Here is a 20,160-nt window from a genome sequence, read left to right on the forward strand (position 1 = left end):
CCCTAGTCTCTTCCTTTCATGCTGTCACCGGTAGCCACTTTTGTAGTCGAGTCCGAGTCCTGGACACGTTTTCAGGACTCGTGACTTGCACATGAGCACTGATGACTCAGACATTGAGTCAGACTTGCACTTGGAATCAAGCATTCGTGCATTCAGGACCACATTTTGTTTGCGATAATAATAATAATAATTTGCCATAAGATTTTGATAGCCATACTAATGCACGTTCCACCTACATGTGGAATCACACTCATGTTCAGTAACTTTGGACTTGGACTCAAGTAGTGGGGACTTGATTCGAACTCGACTCAATTCAATTCAATTCAATTCAATTCAATTCAATACAACTTTATTAATCCACAAAGGCAATTAGGTTGCGCTCGGACTCCTCTTTGGTGACTTGGACTTGGACTCGGACTTACTAAAACGCTGGGGCCTCGAGACTCGACTCAACTCGGACTCGAGATAGATATAGATGGTTTTCACGGAATGGTCACTCCTCCACCTTAATGGATTTTTCATACTGTCCATAGCAAATACTGCAACAGGAAGTGAGCTGGGGTTCAATTTAGAATGTTTTTGTTGTCAAGTTAAAACTGTCTATAGATATACTTGACTCCATCACTGATGGTAGCCTAGTTTGATCTGTAAACTAACAGCAGTATATGTATATCCCCGTACAGGTAAGTGGTTCAACTACGGTATCATCTTCCTGGTGCTGATTTTGGACCTGAACATGTGGAAGAACCAGATCTTCTACAAGCCCTACGAGTACGGTCAGTACGTGGGCCCCGGCGAGAAGATCTTCACGGTGGAGGAGCCGGAGACGCTGGTGCAGTTCAACCGCAGCACGCTCACCTACGCGTGGCGCTCCATCAACGTCAACCCCGCCACCAACCTGACGTACGTGCAGCGCGACATGTTCCTCCACAGCCGCTTCACGGGAATCAGCCTGGACATCAAGTGCTTGGCTTTCATTCCCAGCTTGGCGGCCTTCGTCCTCTTCGGGTTCTTCGTCTGGCTGCTCGGACGCTTCCAGGTAGGAATGAACGATATATCGGCAATCATATCGGTATTGGCCGATGTTTGTCATTTTATATGCCTGCGCCGGCGATAGCTAATATATAGGTATCAGTCCGATGAGCAAAATAACAGCAATGTTAACATCCGTATCGGCCAAGATTTTCATATTTAGAGCTGGGTATTGGTTCAAATTTCAAGAATCGATTCGATTCCGATTCACAAGGTTGCGAATCGATTAATTTCGATTCGATTCGATTCGATTCTGATTCGATCAATTTCAATATTGATTTGGTTAGTGATACCAAAACGTGTTTTTTGAGCTGTACCCTGAATTACATGACTGTCCAGTTATGTAACACAGGGGTTCCCAAGCAGCCAAGTAGATACATGGGGAAAAAAAGTTGCAGACCTGTTGTCAATTTTAATGGTTTTAGTTACACATATATTTACTCACCAGGTGGTGACAAAGGGTAAATAACAGCCTTTTCATCTGTCAATAAAGACACTTTCACAATTATGCACAGTGATTTGATTTCAGCCTATATAATTTCTAAAAGTAGATATTAATGATCAAACATTTCCATTCATGTAGCCTACAGTATTTATGTTTTTGTTTCAACTACAAACATAAATAAACGTCAACTTGAAACTATGTTTCAACTACCACACACAGCATAATATTTTAGCCTGTTTATTAATTTTGTTTTGTTTTTTGTTTTTTTGTTTTTATAAAAAAAAATCGATCTCTGGACATATGAATCGATAATCGAGGATTCAAATAAAAATCGATTAAAAATCGGAGAATCGATTTTTTGAACCCAGCCCTATTCATATTGAGAGGAAACAATGCGGTAAATCCATGATTTATTATGGCCTTTTACAAATGTTTTGGAAAGAAAGAAGGACATTACTTTGTCAGATTCACAGTGTTTTTCAGTATGCCAATTTGATTATCTTAGAAACTTGTTTTTATATGGCTTATATCGACATTGGACCGGTTGTCGGCCGCAACAGCAATGTTAATATGGGTTGTCGGTAGTATTGGCCAAAATGTTCATAATCGCTACATCCCTCCTCCCAGGAGAGCGAGACCTTCCCGGAGAGCCAAGACAAGACGTACGAGAGGATCAAGAGGAAGTCGCCGTCGGAGTACAGCAAGGAGATGGGCGTGACGCCGGAGGAGGTGCACATCACCATGAGCGACACGCTGAGACAAACGGGAACGCCCATGCTGCTGTCGGTGGACGGGCCGCACTTCGGGACCACGCCCTCGACCAACTCTCTGACGTCGGCCGTCTCCACGGAGACCCAAGAGACACATCCGAGTATTGTGATCGACAGCGTGGAGCAGGGGGAACCAGCAGTCTCTTTTGAGGTCCACAAACCCTCTTCTTCTCCGTGCCCTCAAGAGCCTTGAAGGCTATGAACCACAGAACTGCAGAGAAGGTTTAATCAAGGCCACGTTATGTAAAGGTCTTGGAGGGCTCGCCTTTTGCAGATACCAAGGTAGTTTGTCACGTGCATGGCGATCTTGAGTTATTGTTTTTCTTCTGCTAAGATGGCGAAGCTCCAGAACTCCAGAACCTTCTAGTCAAGAGAGCTGTTGACCACGACTGATCTTGGGATTCAAGAGGAGGACGAGGAAATGGCACACGTTCGGCCATGACGACTGCCGAGGAAATCTGGACAGCTTCTGTTCTATTGCGGTTGTTTTTTTATTTATATATTTTTGTAAAAACAGTCTTTTTAACCCATTGAAGGTTTGATTTTGTTTTGGGTCTCTCAACTGGCATTCCAATAACAATGCAGAACAGAATGCAAACTCTGCAACTGCAACTTAAATGACATGGTGCTCGCTACATTTTGCGTTTTCCTAATTGGATTTTCTTATCGTAAACTATTTTGGTGCCTATATCAGAGAGGAGTGTTTCTACAGTCATAACACGGTGGTGGTCATGTAGATTTTATTGTATCACTACAGTATTACAGCTGCCTACAGTAGTGCCTTGATATTTCATATGTTGAGATACAGACATAAACCTATTCAGTGACCGTCTATACTACTATAGGCAGCAAAATGGAAGATGTACTAGTTTGGTCTGCTATAATTATGCGTTTAGGCTTTTGTATCACGTGGACAATGGTTACCTCATTAGATCCTCAGACTTATTTGATCAGTTTTAATTTATTCTCTTGTGATGTCTCCCTTGCTCTTTTTTTCATGTGTATGATTGTTGTTGAAAAACGTCGATTATGAAAGTCAATGGGCGCTGATAAACCGTTTCATTTCCCCACGCATATCAGTTTGAAAGATAATAAATAGAATCAGCTGAGATCAAATAGCAAACCAACAAGTCACCTCATGATTGCTTATGTGGCTGGTACCCCTGGATTGAATACCAATGAGGTTCACAATGGCGGTTTTGCCCTTGGCATAAACTTAGCGTTGTGCAGGCGAAAGTTGTGCACCAAAGTTTAGGGCTTCTGCATGTCCAGAAAAAAACTGAAAGTAAATATACGTACACCTACGTGTGTGTGTGTGTGTGTGTGTGTGTGTGTGTGTGTGTGTGTGTGTGTGTGTGTGTATACAGTATATATATATATATATATATATATATATATATATATATATATATATAATCTTTACAATGGCCCTAAAAAGTATGAACTGCCTTTTTGCATATTTTCTTGTGCTACACAGTTTGCTCAAAATGCATTATGTTGCTCTAACATCTGTGCATACAGGCAATTTAATTTCATGTCCTGTCCAATTTCGATCCATTTTTTAGGGAACAGTATTACTGCAGTGATACTACACCCTCTGTACTTCTACTGTATAATCATAACAGTAATGATGGAGGAATGAGAGTTGAAACCACAGGAACTGAAATCAAATGCCATCCATGAGTGACAGTATTCGCCACTGTCCTCTAGTATTCTGAAACCTAAATTAAAATATAAAATTTAGACTTTGGATAACACTTCTAGCAAGGAAGGTGACATCAAGGAATTTGGAAAAGAATATATTCAAAATGTCTTAACAGTACCTAAAGATGAAAAATGAATAATATATATGCATAGATAAGCCAAGTGAGTAAGAGTGCGACACACACACGCACACACACTCTAATCGAGAGGCTCTTTTTCAAGGAGTATACAAAGTTTAGACCAAAAATACGAAATAATGTTTGATTTCTATGTATTTTCTTGGTAGCATTAGAACATGTGCAGAAGGTCAAGCGTGCTGAATACTTCATAGCCACAGCATCATGACATTTTGAGCTGCCACATCACTCCTGACACATGATACACTTTTTCCTCAACTGATGTGACATTTTACTCTGAAAGAGGCATGCTCTTTTCATGCTCTCATTACATTCAACACAGCCATCAAAACACACTCATTTGGCAAAACAGCCCAATTCCATTTCAAAATAAAGTGCCGATTTCTATTCAGGTGACATCTTTATAGAAACCAAATATTCACATCAAAACTACACGTGTGTTGATAATTTATTCAGCGCGATAAAACCTGTCGACCAAAAGGTTCCGCAGTCCTTTTTGTTCCAATAATCTGATGTTATGGAATTGAATCCATAATTGTTGCTGAAATGGCAAAATTAGATCTGCCCCTCACAATGTTGGAAAACACTAGAATACAGTAGCATGTCATCGATTATACCGACATATTTACAGGTGTGATACAGTAGAGGTAGAAATATTGATGAATTTGCTTTAAACACACACAGTTTACTGTTGTTACCGATAACTGCCGATAAATGATATATACCGTATATAGTTCTAGGGTTTAAATGGCAGGAACTGTTTTGATAGAAACAAGCGAGGAAAAATATACTCTAATGATAATGATTGACGTTATCAAATGGCAATGTAATCTGATGACTGCACCATGTTTGGAAGGATTCACCATTTTGACGATGCAAATTGGAGAATATGGCATGACAATTGCAAAACAGGAGTAAGTGGGATTTTTGTTAAACATATTGTGACAATTGCTTTCAACCGAAACTATGCTATGCCATTGTCATTTTTTCCAACAAAAGATTTTGCAATGGTCACCCCCACTGTGCATTCCTTAGATATGCGTGCATTTGTGTGTGTGTGTGTGTGTGTGTGTGAAGGATGTTTTCTACTGTATAGTGTGTGTGTGTGTGTGTGTGTGTGTGTGTGTGTGTGTGTGTGTCTTTGTGTGCATTTGAACCTTGTTATGTGTGTAGGTCTTTGCAGCTCGACCGATTGTTTGTGAGAGAGAGGCCATTCTATGAAGAGGTCCATTTACTTTAGCATTATTGCTTTTGCAAATGTTGGTTCTGTAATCACCCTTTTATACATTACAGGTCGAGAGAAGTCATTACGGCGTTTTTTCATTTCTTTGGAGATGACACCGGCTGCGCAGCAAGGCAAGCCTTTGGTAAAACGAGGGAGTGTTTCAGAACCCGTTTGAACTACATGTTTTTAATGTCTTATCGTGTGCCGGTTGAAAATGAACGTTTCCCTTATGCTGTTTATCGTGTCGCATAACTGACACTTAGTATCAGCTTGTGTTTGTGTGCAACTCTTTTCGATGTTTGCTCAGTGTGTGTTGATTCTTGTGTTACCAATAAATTAATACATTTGTTATATACAGAGCTATTTTGGTATTGACTCCTGCATAATATCAAGATACTTTAAAAGGTTGTTGATCTTGTTATGTAATCCTAGTTTACATTTTTCTATATCCTGGGGACACGGTTGCCAAGCAACAGCACAGGTCAACCTCCTGCAGCTGCTGACCCAATTAATATGGGCGATATGAGATAATGATACTATCTTCACAAGGAGACTTGAATATTGTTGCCTGCATACACATGACACCAGGCTCAGATTAGAATGCCTCTCGCTAGGGGCCTGTCCCCTGTTTGATTTATGCCACTTTGAAACAATTTGATGTTATGTATTTATTTATTTATTTTAGAGGCCGCCTTGGTTTACAGAACATCTACACATGTGAATGAGTTCCAGATTGGATCGAAAATAATCACCGGGCAGCTAAAGGGCGGAACGTGAGCGAGCTGTGATAGATCTGATCTGAAATCCAATAGGTTAGCAGCCAGAGTGAAGTGGAGAGACCTGTCCTGTAACCACAATGTCACCACAGGGTTTGAAACCTCCAATCTGGTCACTCACTGGAAAACTGAGCAGCGATATGAACACTTTATTTTCTTTGAGCTATATTATGAACAGCTGAGCTCATAGCTGTAGCAAGTTGTTTATGTGGGAAAGTATCTCTTATTGCCAGAGAGTATTAGGTGTTCGACTGAGGCCTCTTCAAGTCTGCCGTTTGGCTGAGAAATGAGTTATTGATTTTGGACGACTATGCGGTAATTGAGAGAGCACATCAAAGCCTGAGTTCCAATGTTTGGGGTGCAGGAGCCTGCTGCTGCCCACATTGTGATCCTAGCATATTGACCACTTCCTAAATGCAGTGGGTGCATTTGCGTTGCTAGTATTTGTGATCGATAACATTCGGCTTTGAATGAAATTATGAGACACTGCCAGTGTTGGGCAAGTTACTTTCAAAATGTAATATACTAGATATTACTAGTTACATTCATTTGAAAGTAATAAGTTACTTTACAATATGACTTTCTGTGTAGAGTAACTTGTTACTTATTACACTACTGTTGCATTACTTTTACAAAAATAACAGCAGCAGCAGAATGACATCGCTGCCCCGGAACCATCCCCGAAAAAGAATTTAAACCGTCTTCAAGTCAGTGTAACACCAGGGGTGCCCAATATGTCGATCGCGATCGACCGGTCGATCGCGAAGGTAGTGTGGTCGATCGCATGGCATTGAGGGGAAGATTTTTTTTTTTTTTTTTTTTTACTGTTTCCACTGTTTTTCCACTGTTCCACTGTTTTTCCACTGTTTTTCCACTGTTCCACTGTTTTCCACTGTATACTCAGGGTATATATATATAAATAAATATGTTTGGTAGATCACTTTGACTTGGTCATTTTAAAAGTAGCTCCCAAGCTGAAAAAGTGTGGGCACCCCTGGTGTAAACAATCCAAAATTCTAAATGTTATTATTTTCCTTTGTTATTGTCATCTATAGTGGTTATTTGCATAAAACACACAGTTTGATTAGGAAATGATTGTATCTTTTTTAAATGTGTGCTTTGATTTAATCAAATGTAACTAAATTTGTAACTTGAGTTACTTGACAAAGTAACTGGTATAATATTACTGAAATCCTATAAGTAATAAGTTATATTACTGAGTTACTTCTAAAATTAATATATTACATGTAATATGTTACTTTTGTAATGAGTTACCCCCAACACTGGACACTGCCTTTGTCATATCATCGGGTTCAAACTGCCCGGAGGCATGATGGTGAAACACTATACACCATTCATTCTATTTACATGAGATCTTCTACCACCAAATGAAAAATGACAAGACTAGTAGATCTAATAAATAAAATAACATCTCACTGGTATAGTGTTGTATCTACAGCTATATATATAAACCAGAAAGCCCCCCCCCCCCCCCCCCCCCCCCCCCAAAGGAGGCAATTGTGACAGCTACAGATCAACTGGGATCTCCTCCACCGTCTTCAGCTATCTTCCAATTAGATCAGTGCACGTGCTGGCATGGCCCATCATTCTGCTGCTGACAGCTCTGTGACCCTGGGGAGACCCCTGTGAAATATGAGTGCAGGGGTCTCCTTGGCTCAGACCGAGCCGAGATGGTTTCCGTCGCCGCCCCGGTGGCCCACATGGGAATGGTGGATTCATGACTAATTCCTACAGCAGGTTTCTGATATCTTACAGAGGAACAGACAAATCCCCCAGCACCTCCGACCGACTCGCTCAGAAGAGTCGACTCCCCCCCCAGACAAGGTTTTGTGATTATACATTTCTGCCTTCCGATTTCAATGTGTGGGGGGGGGAGGGGAGGGGTTCTGTTTTTATTCTAATGGTTCTGCAGTCCCAAGCAAGTGCAGGAGTGTATCGGTGATGCTTGGCTGACTGAGGTGTTTTGCAGTACAGTAGCTGCTGCGCTGGTTGCCTTCTCAAGCACCTCCAGTGGTTTGTGTGCTTCCAGCTGACTTAACAGCCAGTGACCCGGTGCATGACACCTGCTGGGCAGAATCCAATACTGGTGAAGGCATCTGGAGTGGCTTTGTAAAAAAAAAAAAAAAAAAGACAAAGGGTTTCACTTTGCACTGTGTTGCTCTTGACTTGTCCATGAACAATAGACCCTTTTCATGGGGGCCATTTTGTGTCAAAAAGGCAGGATAAACACAGGTGCAAGCAAAACACTAATGAGGGTTTCCAACTTCCAATCATGGGAGATGGAAACCCTCATTAGTGTTTAGCTTGCACCTGTGTTTATCCTGCCTTTTTGACACAAAATGGCCCCCGTGAGAAAGGTCTATTCATTCTCCTTTACATGTAGATGCAGGTGGTGGTAAGTGGTTTACCTCGCATTGCCTAGTCAGCAGCAGCACTCGTTTACATACAGTATTAACAAAAGTGCTTGTGAATAAATAATGAACAATTAAAAGCTGCAGCCTCCGCTTTCTTGGACAAATATTAACCAAGTTCCCCGGCGCAGAGATCCCTTTATAGCGACCAATGTGAGCTCCCCCCTGAATGTCACATAAAAAGAATAAACAAACATGTTACAATGCTGATACATTTTGATCAGATCTCTAAAGTAAAAACTGATGTTTCTGTGCTGCCTTTGCCTCACCAGCCGTAACCAATCACAATGTGTGGTGTGTGGTCATTAACAATGAATATGGTGGGCCAGGCAGTAAAGTGCAACCCCCCCGCCGTTCCGGGCATCTGTTGCCCGCGGGTTCAGCGCCGCCATGGAAAATTGGACATTTAGGAGCCAGCTGGAGGAGCACTCTGTCCCGCTGTGCCACCGCTACTCAGGTACCCACTGGCTCCGTGCCACCACCGGCTAGAAGCCACTGGACCAGAGCAGAGCAGATGGTGGCCTTGCCAACCCGCGAGCAGCCCACTGCGAACTGCCCACTGATGTCCCCCTGCGCTCTCTCTCATACAAGTCAGGTGCGAGTTTAGAGTCATGATAACATGTCAGGTAGAAAAAGTTTTGCAGGAAAAAAAAACTAGTGAGAGAGGGAGTGTTGCTAGAATATAAATGGACCCTATTACGTTGTGTGTTTGTTAATGTAAGCAGCTGCGAGGTAGAGCCAGGGAATAAGTTAGTAGGAGAGAGAGTGCTCCACAGGGAAATAAAGTGATCTTCAGGCTTAACTCGTTGCTCCGTGGCTGTGAACTGATAGAGATTATGCTAATTAATTACATTAGCAGCTCTACACAGTAAGTGCTCTGCTGTGATATTACTAACCGCTAGAGGCACAGGAGGACCAAACAGGGAGGAGTGCAATTTGGGTGGCCCAAGTGGGACAGCCTTTGGTCTGCATCTAAATTATGCAAATGTGGAGGTGCATTCAATGAAGAGACTTGATTTCAAGTCCAAAACAATGGTGATAGTATAGTTAGGATTGGGATTTGTGAAACTTATACATTGAATTTCCCAATCATCAATATTGTCCAGTTGAAGTATTTTAAAATCAAAACCTCTGTAAAGATGTTTCCTGACTTCATTCATGTCTGTGTAACCCTTCACTAGTTTATTGAACGCATGAATCCAGGGTTCCTACACATTTTCCATTTCAAAATTCCATACATTTCCAGACTCAAATTTCCAGACTCAAATTTCCACACTTCTCTGTCAGACCATTATTCTGACAAGGGCGTCACTTTGTGTTGAAAAGTGGTGGGGACATGTCCCCATTGTACTGTAAAAAAAGTTCAACCTGCCTCTGCCTGTCTCACACACAGGTTGAACTTTTTACAGCGGGATCTCGTGTTTAACTTTTTTTAACCAAATTCTGTTTTTTCTCGCTCTCTCTATCACTCTGCCTATGTCTCTCGCCCACAGGAAACCCAGGGTAAAAAAGTTAAATCGCTGCTGTAAAACATCATGAATCTGATGTTTGTGTGCGTGTGTGTGTGTGTGTGGGGGGGGGGGATCTCTGAACTGTGGTAGTAATTGTGTAATTGTGGTAGTCATTGGGTAGTAAACCTCATTGCATTCGTAGTCATAACAGGCCCCCATCTTTTGATAAACATTGATTTTTGGAGCCTTAATGTGTAAATAATTTGCTCCCTCTGATAAATGTCCCACACCTTTTGGATCCATATGTTGTATGTGGGAGGGTCTGGTTTCAGCCATCTAATAGTAATGCACTTTAAGGTTGCTGTTAGTTGCATGTTCAAAAGATATTTTCAGGGATTACTGTGTGCGGTCTCTTCAGGTATATCCTGTTGGAAGACCTCCTTTAATGCATCAAATACCTCTCCCCAGAATACATTTAGCTTTAGCACATAGCCAAAATACACGGGTGTGATTGGCAATATGAGTTCCACAATTCTGCCAGCATGAGCTAGAATGTGAGAGGCTTTTTTTTTTAGCTACAATCTCTGGTGTTCTAAAGAACATGGTGATTATTTTCCATGTAAATTCCCTCCATGTGTTTGCATTTGTAGCTAGGTGTGCCTCAGTGCACACTTCCTCCCATGTATCCAGTGGCATGTCACTGTTCATTTTCACCTCCCATCTCTACTTTATCTGTAGGGAATTATGTGGGTTTATAGATTAAAAAAAAAGTGTGATATAATTCACCAATAATTTTCTTCCCTTCCTCTCCCTTTTGCATCCCTATTAGTTACTCTTCATTCCTTGTGTGCAGTCAGGAAAGTTCTTAGCTGCAAATATCTATAAAAATTGGTCATCATAGTCATTCTTCAACTGCTCAAATGTCTTCAGATTGTCATCAGTGAATAACTGGTACAGATAGGTCAGACCATGATCTGCCCATTTTGTTAAAGCCAGTATCTCATTTTTTAGGTGTAAAGGTCCTCCTCACGAGTCCAATGCTTGTTAGAGGTGAAATTAACTAAACCCAACATATGCCTGTTCTGATAGCATGATATAACATGTGAGAGGTCAGATAGGCTGTGAGTGTCAGAGCTGATCTCAACATGCTATCAACACGCTGTCATGACATGACCTCACTGTCACCTCCCTCCTCGCCTCTATCCACAGATTGGCGTGACAAGAAGTCTGAAGAAAGGAGGAGAAAGATTGAAAATAGTCTCTATCCACATTTGTGGGAAAAGTGACACCTATTCTTAGAAGATGATTGATAGCGCAAAAAGAAAATATTACTTTTTAAAGCTCCTCTATACGTCAGAAATATCGAAAAGATGACCTCGCTCCTATATTAAAGTGTTTTGGAAATTAGCTTTGCACACAGAGAGGAGAACCTTGAGAATATGTAGACGAGTTGTTTCATTTTATAAGGCTAGATGGTGAAAAGGTGGTAAATGTGGAGTATTTTTTTTATTATTATTTTTTTTTTACTAAGGATCAAATTTAAATTGTATATAAAAGACACATTGTTTTTGATGTATGTGATATGCCCACCTTCTTCAGATTATTAAACAACCAGTAAAAAGACCCAAAAGACAGGCTCCACCACGTATTAAATGTAAATGGAAATACTTTATTTCACCATTACACAATAATAACAAGCTTGGAAATAAATTACAAAAAAGAGAGTTGGAAACAAAACGCTACAAAGCACCACATAATATAGACGACTCTCGTAAATGTGGCAACGGAAACTTACGCTAACTGCCTTATTCTATCTAGGGTATCATCGTTTGAGAGTTTAGAAATCAGCAAAAATGTTTGGACATCGAGCACAGTCATGCCAATAATAGTAATATCTTACAGATCCATGTAGCGATGATTCGGAATGGGGGCGGGCGGTGATCCTTAACGGGTTCACTCTGATTGGTGAGGCAGAACGAAGAGTGGGCGTGTTTAAACTGTAGTCCATCATCAGGTTTGGTATGATATAGGTTCGCATTTGGTATAAAGAGGGGTTGAGGAGGCAGACGTGGGTCAAAGAGTATCATTTACAAATAACTCTTAGTGCTTGTTTCAACCTGCTCGGGGTAACAGGTGGGTGGGGTTTACCACACAGCACATACAGTACAATGAGAGCTAGAAAGTAATAGAGAACCGTTATGAAAGTACTTGAAATTCAGTTTCTGTTCCTGCGATTGGCCACGTAACACTATTTTAAATTATCCCCGATCAGTAAGCCCCGTCCATCTGGTACTCGCAGCAGGCTAAAACAAACGCACCTACTATTTGACGCAGGCCTGCGAGGAGGACAGTGCAGAGACGTAGGGTGGTGTTGTTTTTTACATGGAGAGAACGCTGTACAGGTGCCTTCAGGTCTGCCACGACTAAAGGCACATGGGGTCCACTGAGCAACAGATGTGTCCATTCTAGAAAGGAGAGGAAGACAAAGGAAGGGAAGAAAGTACGAGTGGATTATCGTCAGACTTTAACCTCAGGCGAGCTCTTTCTGAGGCTCCACGGATAACATTTTAAGGTGGCGGCGCGGGGCAGCATACCGACTCAATTTGACATTTAGAAATTCCATCGGGTGTCATTTTTGCACCGACTGAACCAAGGCAATGATATTCCACTGAGAATACAAATGTGAATGGTCACAAGAGTCATTTTGCTTTGAACGTGGTGGACGGAGAAACGCCCAGGCCCTAGTCTCTTAAAACAGACGAGTTGGCTTCCGCAATTTTCAAATGCTTCCGCCATACCGTCTGTACTTCGTGGGGGAGAATCATGCACCAACCGGAATGGGAAGCAGAAAGGCGGGTCTTCCGCTCATTAGTCCAATCAGAATTTTTTTAAGGCGGGTCTTCCGCTCATTAGTCCAATCAGAATCTTTTTCCGTGGACACACGTGTCGTGATTGGTCGGATTTTGTCGAACTTCCTTCCAGTCTGAAGGTTTTTTCCCCAACTTCCTTGTGCATGTTCTGGGGGTGTAACGTACAGACTGTGTATAGCTGCATTCGCCGGATGTAGATGAGACAGTCTGTTTTAAGAGACTACTCAGATCCAGATTGACTACAAAATGTGCAGGGGAAGAGCAGCATGTGCTGCATCACCAGAATGACCCAATCACAACGCCATGCTGTTCACTGAGCGAGCGTAACGAGCAGAACGCAGGCTGGTCAGAGAATAAAAGCCTCCACACACGCCTGTCATGTTCATGCATAATGTCAATTATATGTTAATCTGATTATTTGCCCAAATCATCATTATTTCGAAGCGAAGTCATGCAAATGGAGATTGTACCCAAATTCACTGGCTGCTGCGATTATTTCTGCAAGACACGGATATCATCGTCAGCAAGTCAGGCAAGAACTGGTGGAGGATATTCCATCCTAGACACTGAGGCCAGATCAAACAATGCTCCAATTATAGATGGTTTTACTGGAATGCTGTTGCTAGGGAACAGTTTGGACACAAACATATTTCATGTCAGATACTGTATTAGCAAACACTGCAACAGGAAACAAACTTGGGTCCATTTAGAATGTTTCTGTTGTCAAGTTGAAATGGTTTATAAAGGACATAAAGGTGCCAGCCTCGCCCAATTTACACTTGCAATTGGTAATGAAGCGAGCTATTAGCTTGTGCAGTGTCATTCAAGGATAGTTTTTGTATGTATGTATGTATTTCTTAGTGAAGATGAAAACTCTTGCGCACTCTTAGCTGAATCAACTGACTCTGTATTTACTTTAACGTGTAGACACAATTAAAGGAACACTCCGCCCATTTTCAACCAGCTTTGTATCATTAGAACATCAGTAGTATATCAGAAAACTGTAAACGGTTTTGAAGTCTGTCATTTAATTTGACAGTTATTGAGTGTTAAAGTGTGGACCAGTGACATCACTGGTCCACACTAACTCAAATTAATAACTCATTAACTCAAATCAACTCTCAAACTGTCAAACTAGATGACGGTTTTGAAGTCATTCATCTAGTTTGACAGTTATTGAGAGTTGATTTGAGTTAATGAGTTATTAATTTGAGTTAGTGTGGACCAGTGATGTCACAGGTCCACACTTTAACACTCAATAACTGTCAAATTAAATGACAGACTTCAAAACAGTTTACAGTTTTCTGATATACTACTGATGTTCTAATGATACAAAGCTGGTTGAAAATGGGCAGAGTGTTCCTTTAAGACGTGCAGCTTTCTCCCGTGTAGCTCCCGATTTATTGAGACCACTTATGCAAATCAATCGTTAGAACTATTTCCCAGTTAGAATACCTGAGGCGCAGAGTGCAAGCCGAGAGAGCAGACTGTCGCTGAGCCAGAGGCTGCCAGATGTTTGGTCAATACGGCGACGTCGTGGCTCATCTTGTTCTGAGCTTTCAGTTCATTTCTTATGTAATCAAGCAGTGATAAAAAAAATATATAATAAAACTTATTCTTATTAATAGTAATGACATGCTGATCTATCATTTCCTTTAACCTCATCCTCTGACATTTAAAAGAATGTAATTATCAAATGGCCTTTTGTGACTTTCAACTAATATTACAGCAGCCTTGACTTTCTTCAGGGTTAGAAGATAAGACAGGCTTCTTCTGGACATTCAATATCAAGCACGATCTTATGCCACCATTGCCATTCTTCAACATAGGCTACAGATTAAAAGACGAATAGTCAGGTGTCTATTAGGGGTGGGGGGGAAATCGATACACCATAGTATCGCGATATTTTGCCTGACGATATTGTATTGATATTTGGACGCCAAGTATCGATATAAGAAAAAAAAAACTGACTGTGACGGTGGACAGGTTAGGCCATGTTCAGACTAGGAGGCCAAATCCGATTTGTGAACTTTAATGACCTATTAATGTGTTTCCAATCTGCTTTCGACTGATGTGACTTCAGTGTGGACGCGCTGATCACCCAGTGTGTGACCCAGTGTCTTTTGCAGGGGGCGGGGACTTGAAGAGCAGAGAGCAGACATGCAAACACTGCCAGAAACATTGATGTATGTTGGCTCATTGGCTCTGGACACACAGATCCGACTTGAACACTTGCCCAAATCAGATTTGTGGCAGTGCGCGGACACACTCCCAAATCAGATTTGTGGCAGTGCGCGGACACACTCCCAAATCAGATTTGGGAAACCAATCAAGATAATGATGATTAATGACTTTAGCAGCAAATCGGATTTGCCTGTAATGTGAACATGGCCTTAGTGACTCTGGACCTCAGTGTGCTATGTCTATGTCCTACAGAGGAGAAAAGGCTTATGTGTCTGCCACTGAACTAGCACAATTTGAATTAGGTATTTCTACAATGCTGCGGGGGTCAGCGCCTCACCTTGCACTGGCACAGGGTTATTTCTACAATGCTGCAGGGGTCATTGGTCAGACCCTCACCTTGCACTGGCACAGGGTTACAGTATGTCTACAATGCTGCGGGGGTCAGAGCCTCACCTTGCACTGGCACAGGGTTACAGTATGTCTACAATGCTGCGGGGGTCAGAGCCTCACCTTGCACTGGCACAGGGTGCACTCGGTGCCGTGCTTGACCCAGGACGAGCCGCTGAAGCGCGGGATGCTGTGCTCGTCCGTGCAGGTCTTGGTGATGTCGTTGCGGATGGTGTCGGCCTGGCAGGGGTCGGTGACGCAGCGGGGGCAGCACTCGCCCTCCGGTACCACCGTGAACTCACAGTCCACAGGTGGGCAGGACAGAGGCCAGCAGTCCACCTGCCCCTGCTGGACAGGTGAAGGAACGGCAGGGAGGAGAGCGAGAGCGAGAGCGAGAGAGAGAGAGAGAGTTTTCAAGATAGACAGCAGAAAGATAAAGCGAGATAGGCAGACACAGAGAGTATTCAAAATAGACAGAGAGAGAGAGAGAGAGAGAGAGAGAGAGACATCGACAGTGTCAATTTCAACACAACAATAATGGCATTCCTGCAAACGTACCATTTTATTTTCCATTCCTAACCTAGTTATTCGTGCATAACACACGTTTCTCCTGACGCTGTGCATTGCATGCTAGAGGGGTCGTCCCATCACCACTTGATGAGGGGGAAAAAGTTATTAGGGTACCTAGGAAATATAGATGAGTAGAGCAATCTTCCACCTGCAGTCAGCAATTTTTCCCCCCACAACTGTGGAGGTAAATGTTCTGCAGCTTCTTAATTGACTTGTTTCTAGTCTCGTTGTTGTTCCCATATTAATCTCACAGCAAACTTTCAGCAGAGACAGCCTTATTGGATTTCTCCCCCCGCTGCCATTTTCAGCCGGCCCCCAGAAAACAGGTCATATATTCTGGCCAACTTTATAGATCTCGGGAAGGCTATATAGCGGTTCTGCCTGGTTCTGCCTGTCCCACTTCTGCTTACATTATCACCCTGGAGCTTTTCTGCCTCATACCTTCTTCTTGGGAAATGAAATGTGAGCTTGTGCATACACACATTATATGTGCACGCACACGCACACACACACAAACACACACGCAGATACAAACACACACATGCACGCACACACACATGCACACACACACAGATACAAACACACATGCACACACACACACACACACACACACACACACACAAAAGCTTACAAGCGCAGTATATGGCTTGATGCAAGTCTCCCACCGGGGATATTTAATATCAGTGAAAATGGTCTGGCTCAGCATTTCAGAAATGTTGTAGTAAATTAGGCAGGCTAAGTAGAGGCTCATGTGGTGCTAATAGCCACTCCCAGCCGCCTCTGTGTGCTGTGTCAACATTTGACGTGGGAAATCCCCGGAGTGGCGCTCTTTGCACATATACACTCTTTGCCCATAGCCAGGGGGGAGGCGGTGAACGTAGCCTCGGGTATCTTGCTCCATGCCGCGATAACCCATAAGGTACACTTATCATCTTTTGGCACGTTTATGCAGATGTGGTCTGATGTGATCACAAAGCAGAATGGGATTTACACTTTACAGTACAATCAAGCTTTTGTTTGCAATCCACAGAGACTATATAGCATTGAGACTTGATCAACCTCCTCAAATTAAAGGCGCTTTTTTCTTTGCGATATCAATTCATCTTTCTTTGTGATATTTTGTTGTGGTTCTGACTGCCTGTAATCAATCAGCCTGATTGTCTGTCACCTGTGTTAACCGAATACTTTTTTTGCGATCACATTTTTATTTATTAATAGATTCAACAAAACAATTTCCATAACAAAAAATAGAAGAGAACAAAAATTATAACAAATCACAAAGTCAGACACTTTGAACACGTCAACAAAACGAAAGAGCCAAAAAGAAAAGAAAAACAGACAAATGTGTTAACCGAATACTATACTGTCAATGCTTGTGTATGTATGTATTATTGTATTGATGATCATGGCTGAAACGTATTTTTTTTAAATGCAATAAATAGTCTCTATTTCTCTACTGAGGGAGTGTTGCAGATAACCTTTTGTTCTCTTTATTGACATTTTTTATAGGCAGGCTGGACTCTGGCTGTTTGAGCACAATTCATTTAATCTCAATTCCTGTGATATTTCATAAAACCATTAATTTAATCTGGCTTTGCGTTCCGATTTCAGGGTCTCTGACAGCTGTTTAATCTCTTTGCCACTCCATAGAGGGACGAGGCTTATGCAACATCCGCATATTATTGCGTGTTACAAAATGCCAAACGCGGATTAAAACTAGTGACATTTATTTTGCATCCTCTCTCTCTCTCCCTCCCTTCCTCCCTCTTCTCTCTCTCTCTCTCTCCCTCTTCTCTCTCCCCTTCCCCTCCCTCTCTTCTCTTCTATGCTTGTGTTTTAGCTCTATAGGTCGCTCTGTCGGTCGGTCCACAAAAAGCTCACCACCCTTAAGGCGGCCACAGTTTTTGCCGGCTAGGAGGCTGACATTTGGCATGGAGGTCAAGTGTGTGTGTAATGTGTGTGTAAAGGTGTGTTACTTTGTGTTCATTCCAATTGTCTAAAAGCGGGCGGAGTGGAATTTCGAAATGCAGGGTGACAGAGGTAGAGCAGGGTGGGCTGCCCATGCCATCCTGCATTTCGGAAATTTGCATGTGTGGGCACATTTATATGCTTTATATAATTCATTCAATTCTTTTTTTTTATAATATTTTTTTCACGATTTTTTATCCCATTTGTATCCCCCATTAGTGCGAATCTAATTTATTTATCCTGGTTGCTGCTCCACCTTCTGCCGATCTGGGGAGAGCCGAAACTGGCTCCATGCTTCCTCCGAGACATGGGCAGTTAGCCAGCCGCTTCTTTTTCACCTGACAGAGGAAGCTTCACCGGTAGGACATAGCACGTGGGAGGTTCACGCTATTCCAACCAGTTCCCCTCCCTCCGAACAGGCGCCCTTAACGACCAGAGGAGGAACCACATTAGCAACCAGGATATTGCATGTTTTGGTGAAGGGGGTTCCTATATGAAGGAAACCCCCGGGAGGCACGGGGAGAACATGCAAACTCCACACAGAAAGGCTCTTTTGACGACCCCACCCGGGCGGTGGGCACTCGAGGACATACGGACGGGCACGCATTCCTTCAGCGTTCACAGCGTCCCAGGTGGGAATCGAACCCAGGACCTTCGAGCTGTGAGGCGACAGCGCTTACCACTGCACCACTGTACCTCCCCATAAGTCATTCAATTCTGTTGATTGATTGTGCTTAGCTAGATTTAGCTAGACATATATTCTCTGTAAAGTCCACTGAGACATGCTTGTGAATTAGGGCGATACAAATAAACTCGATTGACTTGAATCATCTTTGCGTGGGATTTGTCCTGCGACATAGCCAACCACATAATGAACCAGTTAATAAAACAGTCCCATTGCTTATTTTATACAGCCAAGAGCAAAAGGAGGACCTAAGGCTAAGCCGAGCACTGCTTACTTGATCCACGGGCCATTTAACAAGATACCAAAAAGTGTCCCGTGTCGTGTGTGCTGCAAAGTATGGCCACATTCTTGATTTCAAATGATTGCACGGGCAGCCGAGACGGATTCACATCGTGGTGTGGAGAGCATGCTCTGCTGCACCTCCTCTGCCTCCCGTCACTGTGTATTTTAAGGCACCTGCTGAGTCTGTACTGCTAAAGTGTAGAAGCCATTCAAGGTTCATTTCACGTCGCTGTCACGCTACTGGAGCCCCTGTATGGTATCGCACATCACCACTCTCCTCCCCCCCCCCCCCCCGCCCTTTAGAGTGCTGTACTTTACACTGTTTGCGTGTGTATATAGTATGTCTGTGTGTGTTGCGTGTGTGTATATAGTATGTCTGTGTGTGTTGCGTGTGTGTATATAGTATGTCTGTGTGTGTTGCGTGTGTGTATATAGTATGTCTGTGTGTGTTGCGTGTGTATATAGTATGTCTGTGTGTGTTGCGTGTGTGTATAGTATGTCTGTGTGTGTTGCGTGTGTGTATATAGTATGTCTGTGTGTGTTGCGTGTGTATATAGTATGTCTGTGTGTGTTGCGTGTGTATATAGTATGTCTGTGTGTGTTGCATGTGTATATAGTATGTCTGTGTGTGTTGCATGTGTATATAGTATGTCTGTGTGTGTTGTGTGTGTATATAGTATGTCTGTGTGTGTTGCATGTGTATATAGTATGTCTGTGTGTGTTGCGTGTGTGTGTATAGTATGTCTGTGTGTGTTGCGTGTGTATATAGTATGTCTGTGTGTGTTGCGTGTGTATATAGTATGTCTGTGTGTGTTGCGTGTGTATATAGTATGTCTGTGTGTGTTGTGTGTGTATATAGTATGTCTGTGTGTGTTGCATGTGTATATAGTATGTCTGTGTGTGTTGCGTGTGTGTGTATAGTATGTCTGTGTGTGTTGCGTGTGTGTATATAGTATGTCTGTGTGTGTTGCGTGTGTATATAGTATGTCTGTGTGTGTTGTGTGTGTATATAGTATGTCTGTGTGTGTTGCATGTGTATATAGTATGTCTGTGTGTGTTGCGTGTGTGTGTATAGTATGTCTGTGTGTGTTGCGTGTGTATATAGTATGTCTGTGTGTGTTGCGTGTGTATATAGTATGTCTGTGTGTGTTGCGTGTGTATATAGTATGTCTGTGTGTGTTGCGTGTGTGTATAGTATGTCTGTGTGTGTTGCGTGTGTATATAGTATGTCTGTGTGTGTTG

General features: G+C 42.5%; 2 protein-coding genes across 2 annotated transcripts in view; one reads left to right on the plus strand and one right to left on the minus strand.

Moving 5' to 3' along the window:
- tmem117 (transmembrane protein 117) overlaps window positions 1–2,440 on the plus strand; it is a gene marked incomplete at both ends in the record, with an annotated part of 59,887 nt that extends 57,447 nt beyond the window's left edge. The window contains 2 exons of the mRNA XM_083663002.1: window positions 684–1,039; window positions 2,105–2,440. Of these exons, the coding sequence (XP_083519128.1) occupies window positions 684–1,039; window positions 2,105–2,440 (692 nt within the window). The remainder of the gene's footprint in view (window positions 1–683; window positions 1,040–2,104) is intronic.
- A 9,955-nt stretch (window positions 2,441–12,395) lies between these two features.
- Window positions 12,396–20,160, minus strand: part of nell2a (neural EGFL like 2a) — a gene marked incomplete at both ends in the record, with an annotated part of 133,655 nt that continues 125,890 nt past the window's right edge. The window contains 2 exon segments of the mRNA XM_083663142.1: window positions 12,396–12,437; window positions 15,537–15,761. Coding sequence (XP_083519268.1) covers window positions 12,396–12,437; window positions 15,537–15,761 — 267 coding nt within the window.

This window comes from Poromitra crassiceps (genome assembly GCF_964638095.1).
Source record: "Poromitra crassiceps genome assembly, chromosome: 30".
Lineage (NCBI taxonomy): Eukaryota > Metazoa > Chordata > Actinopteri > Beryciformes > Melamphaidae > Poromitra > Poromitra crassiceps.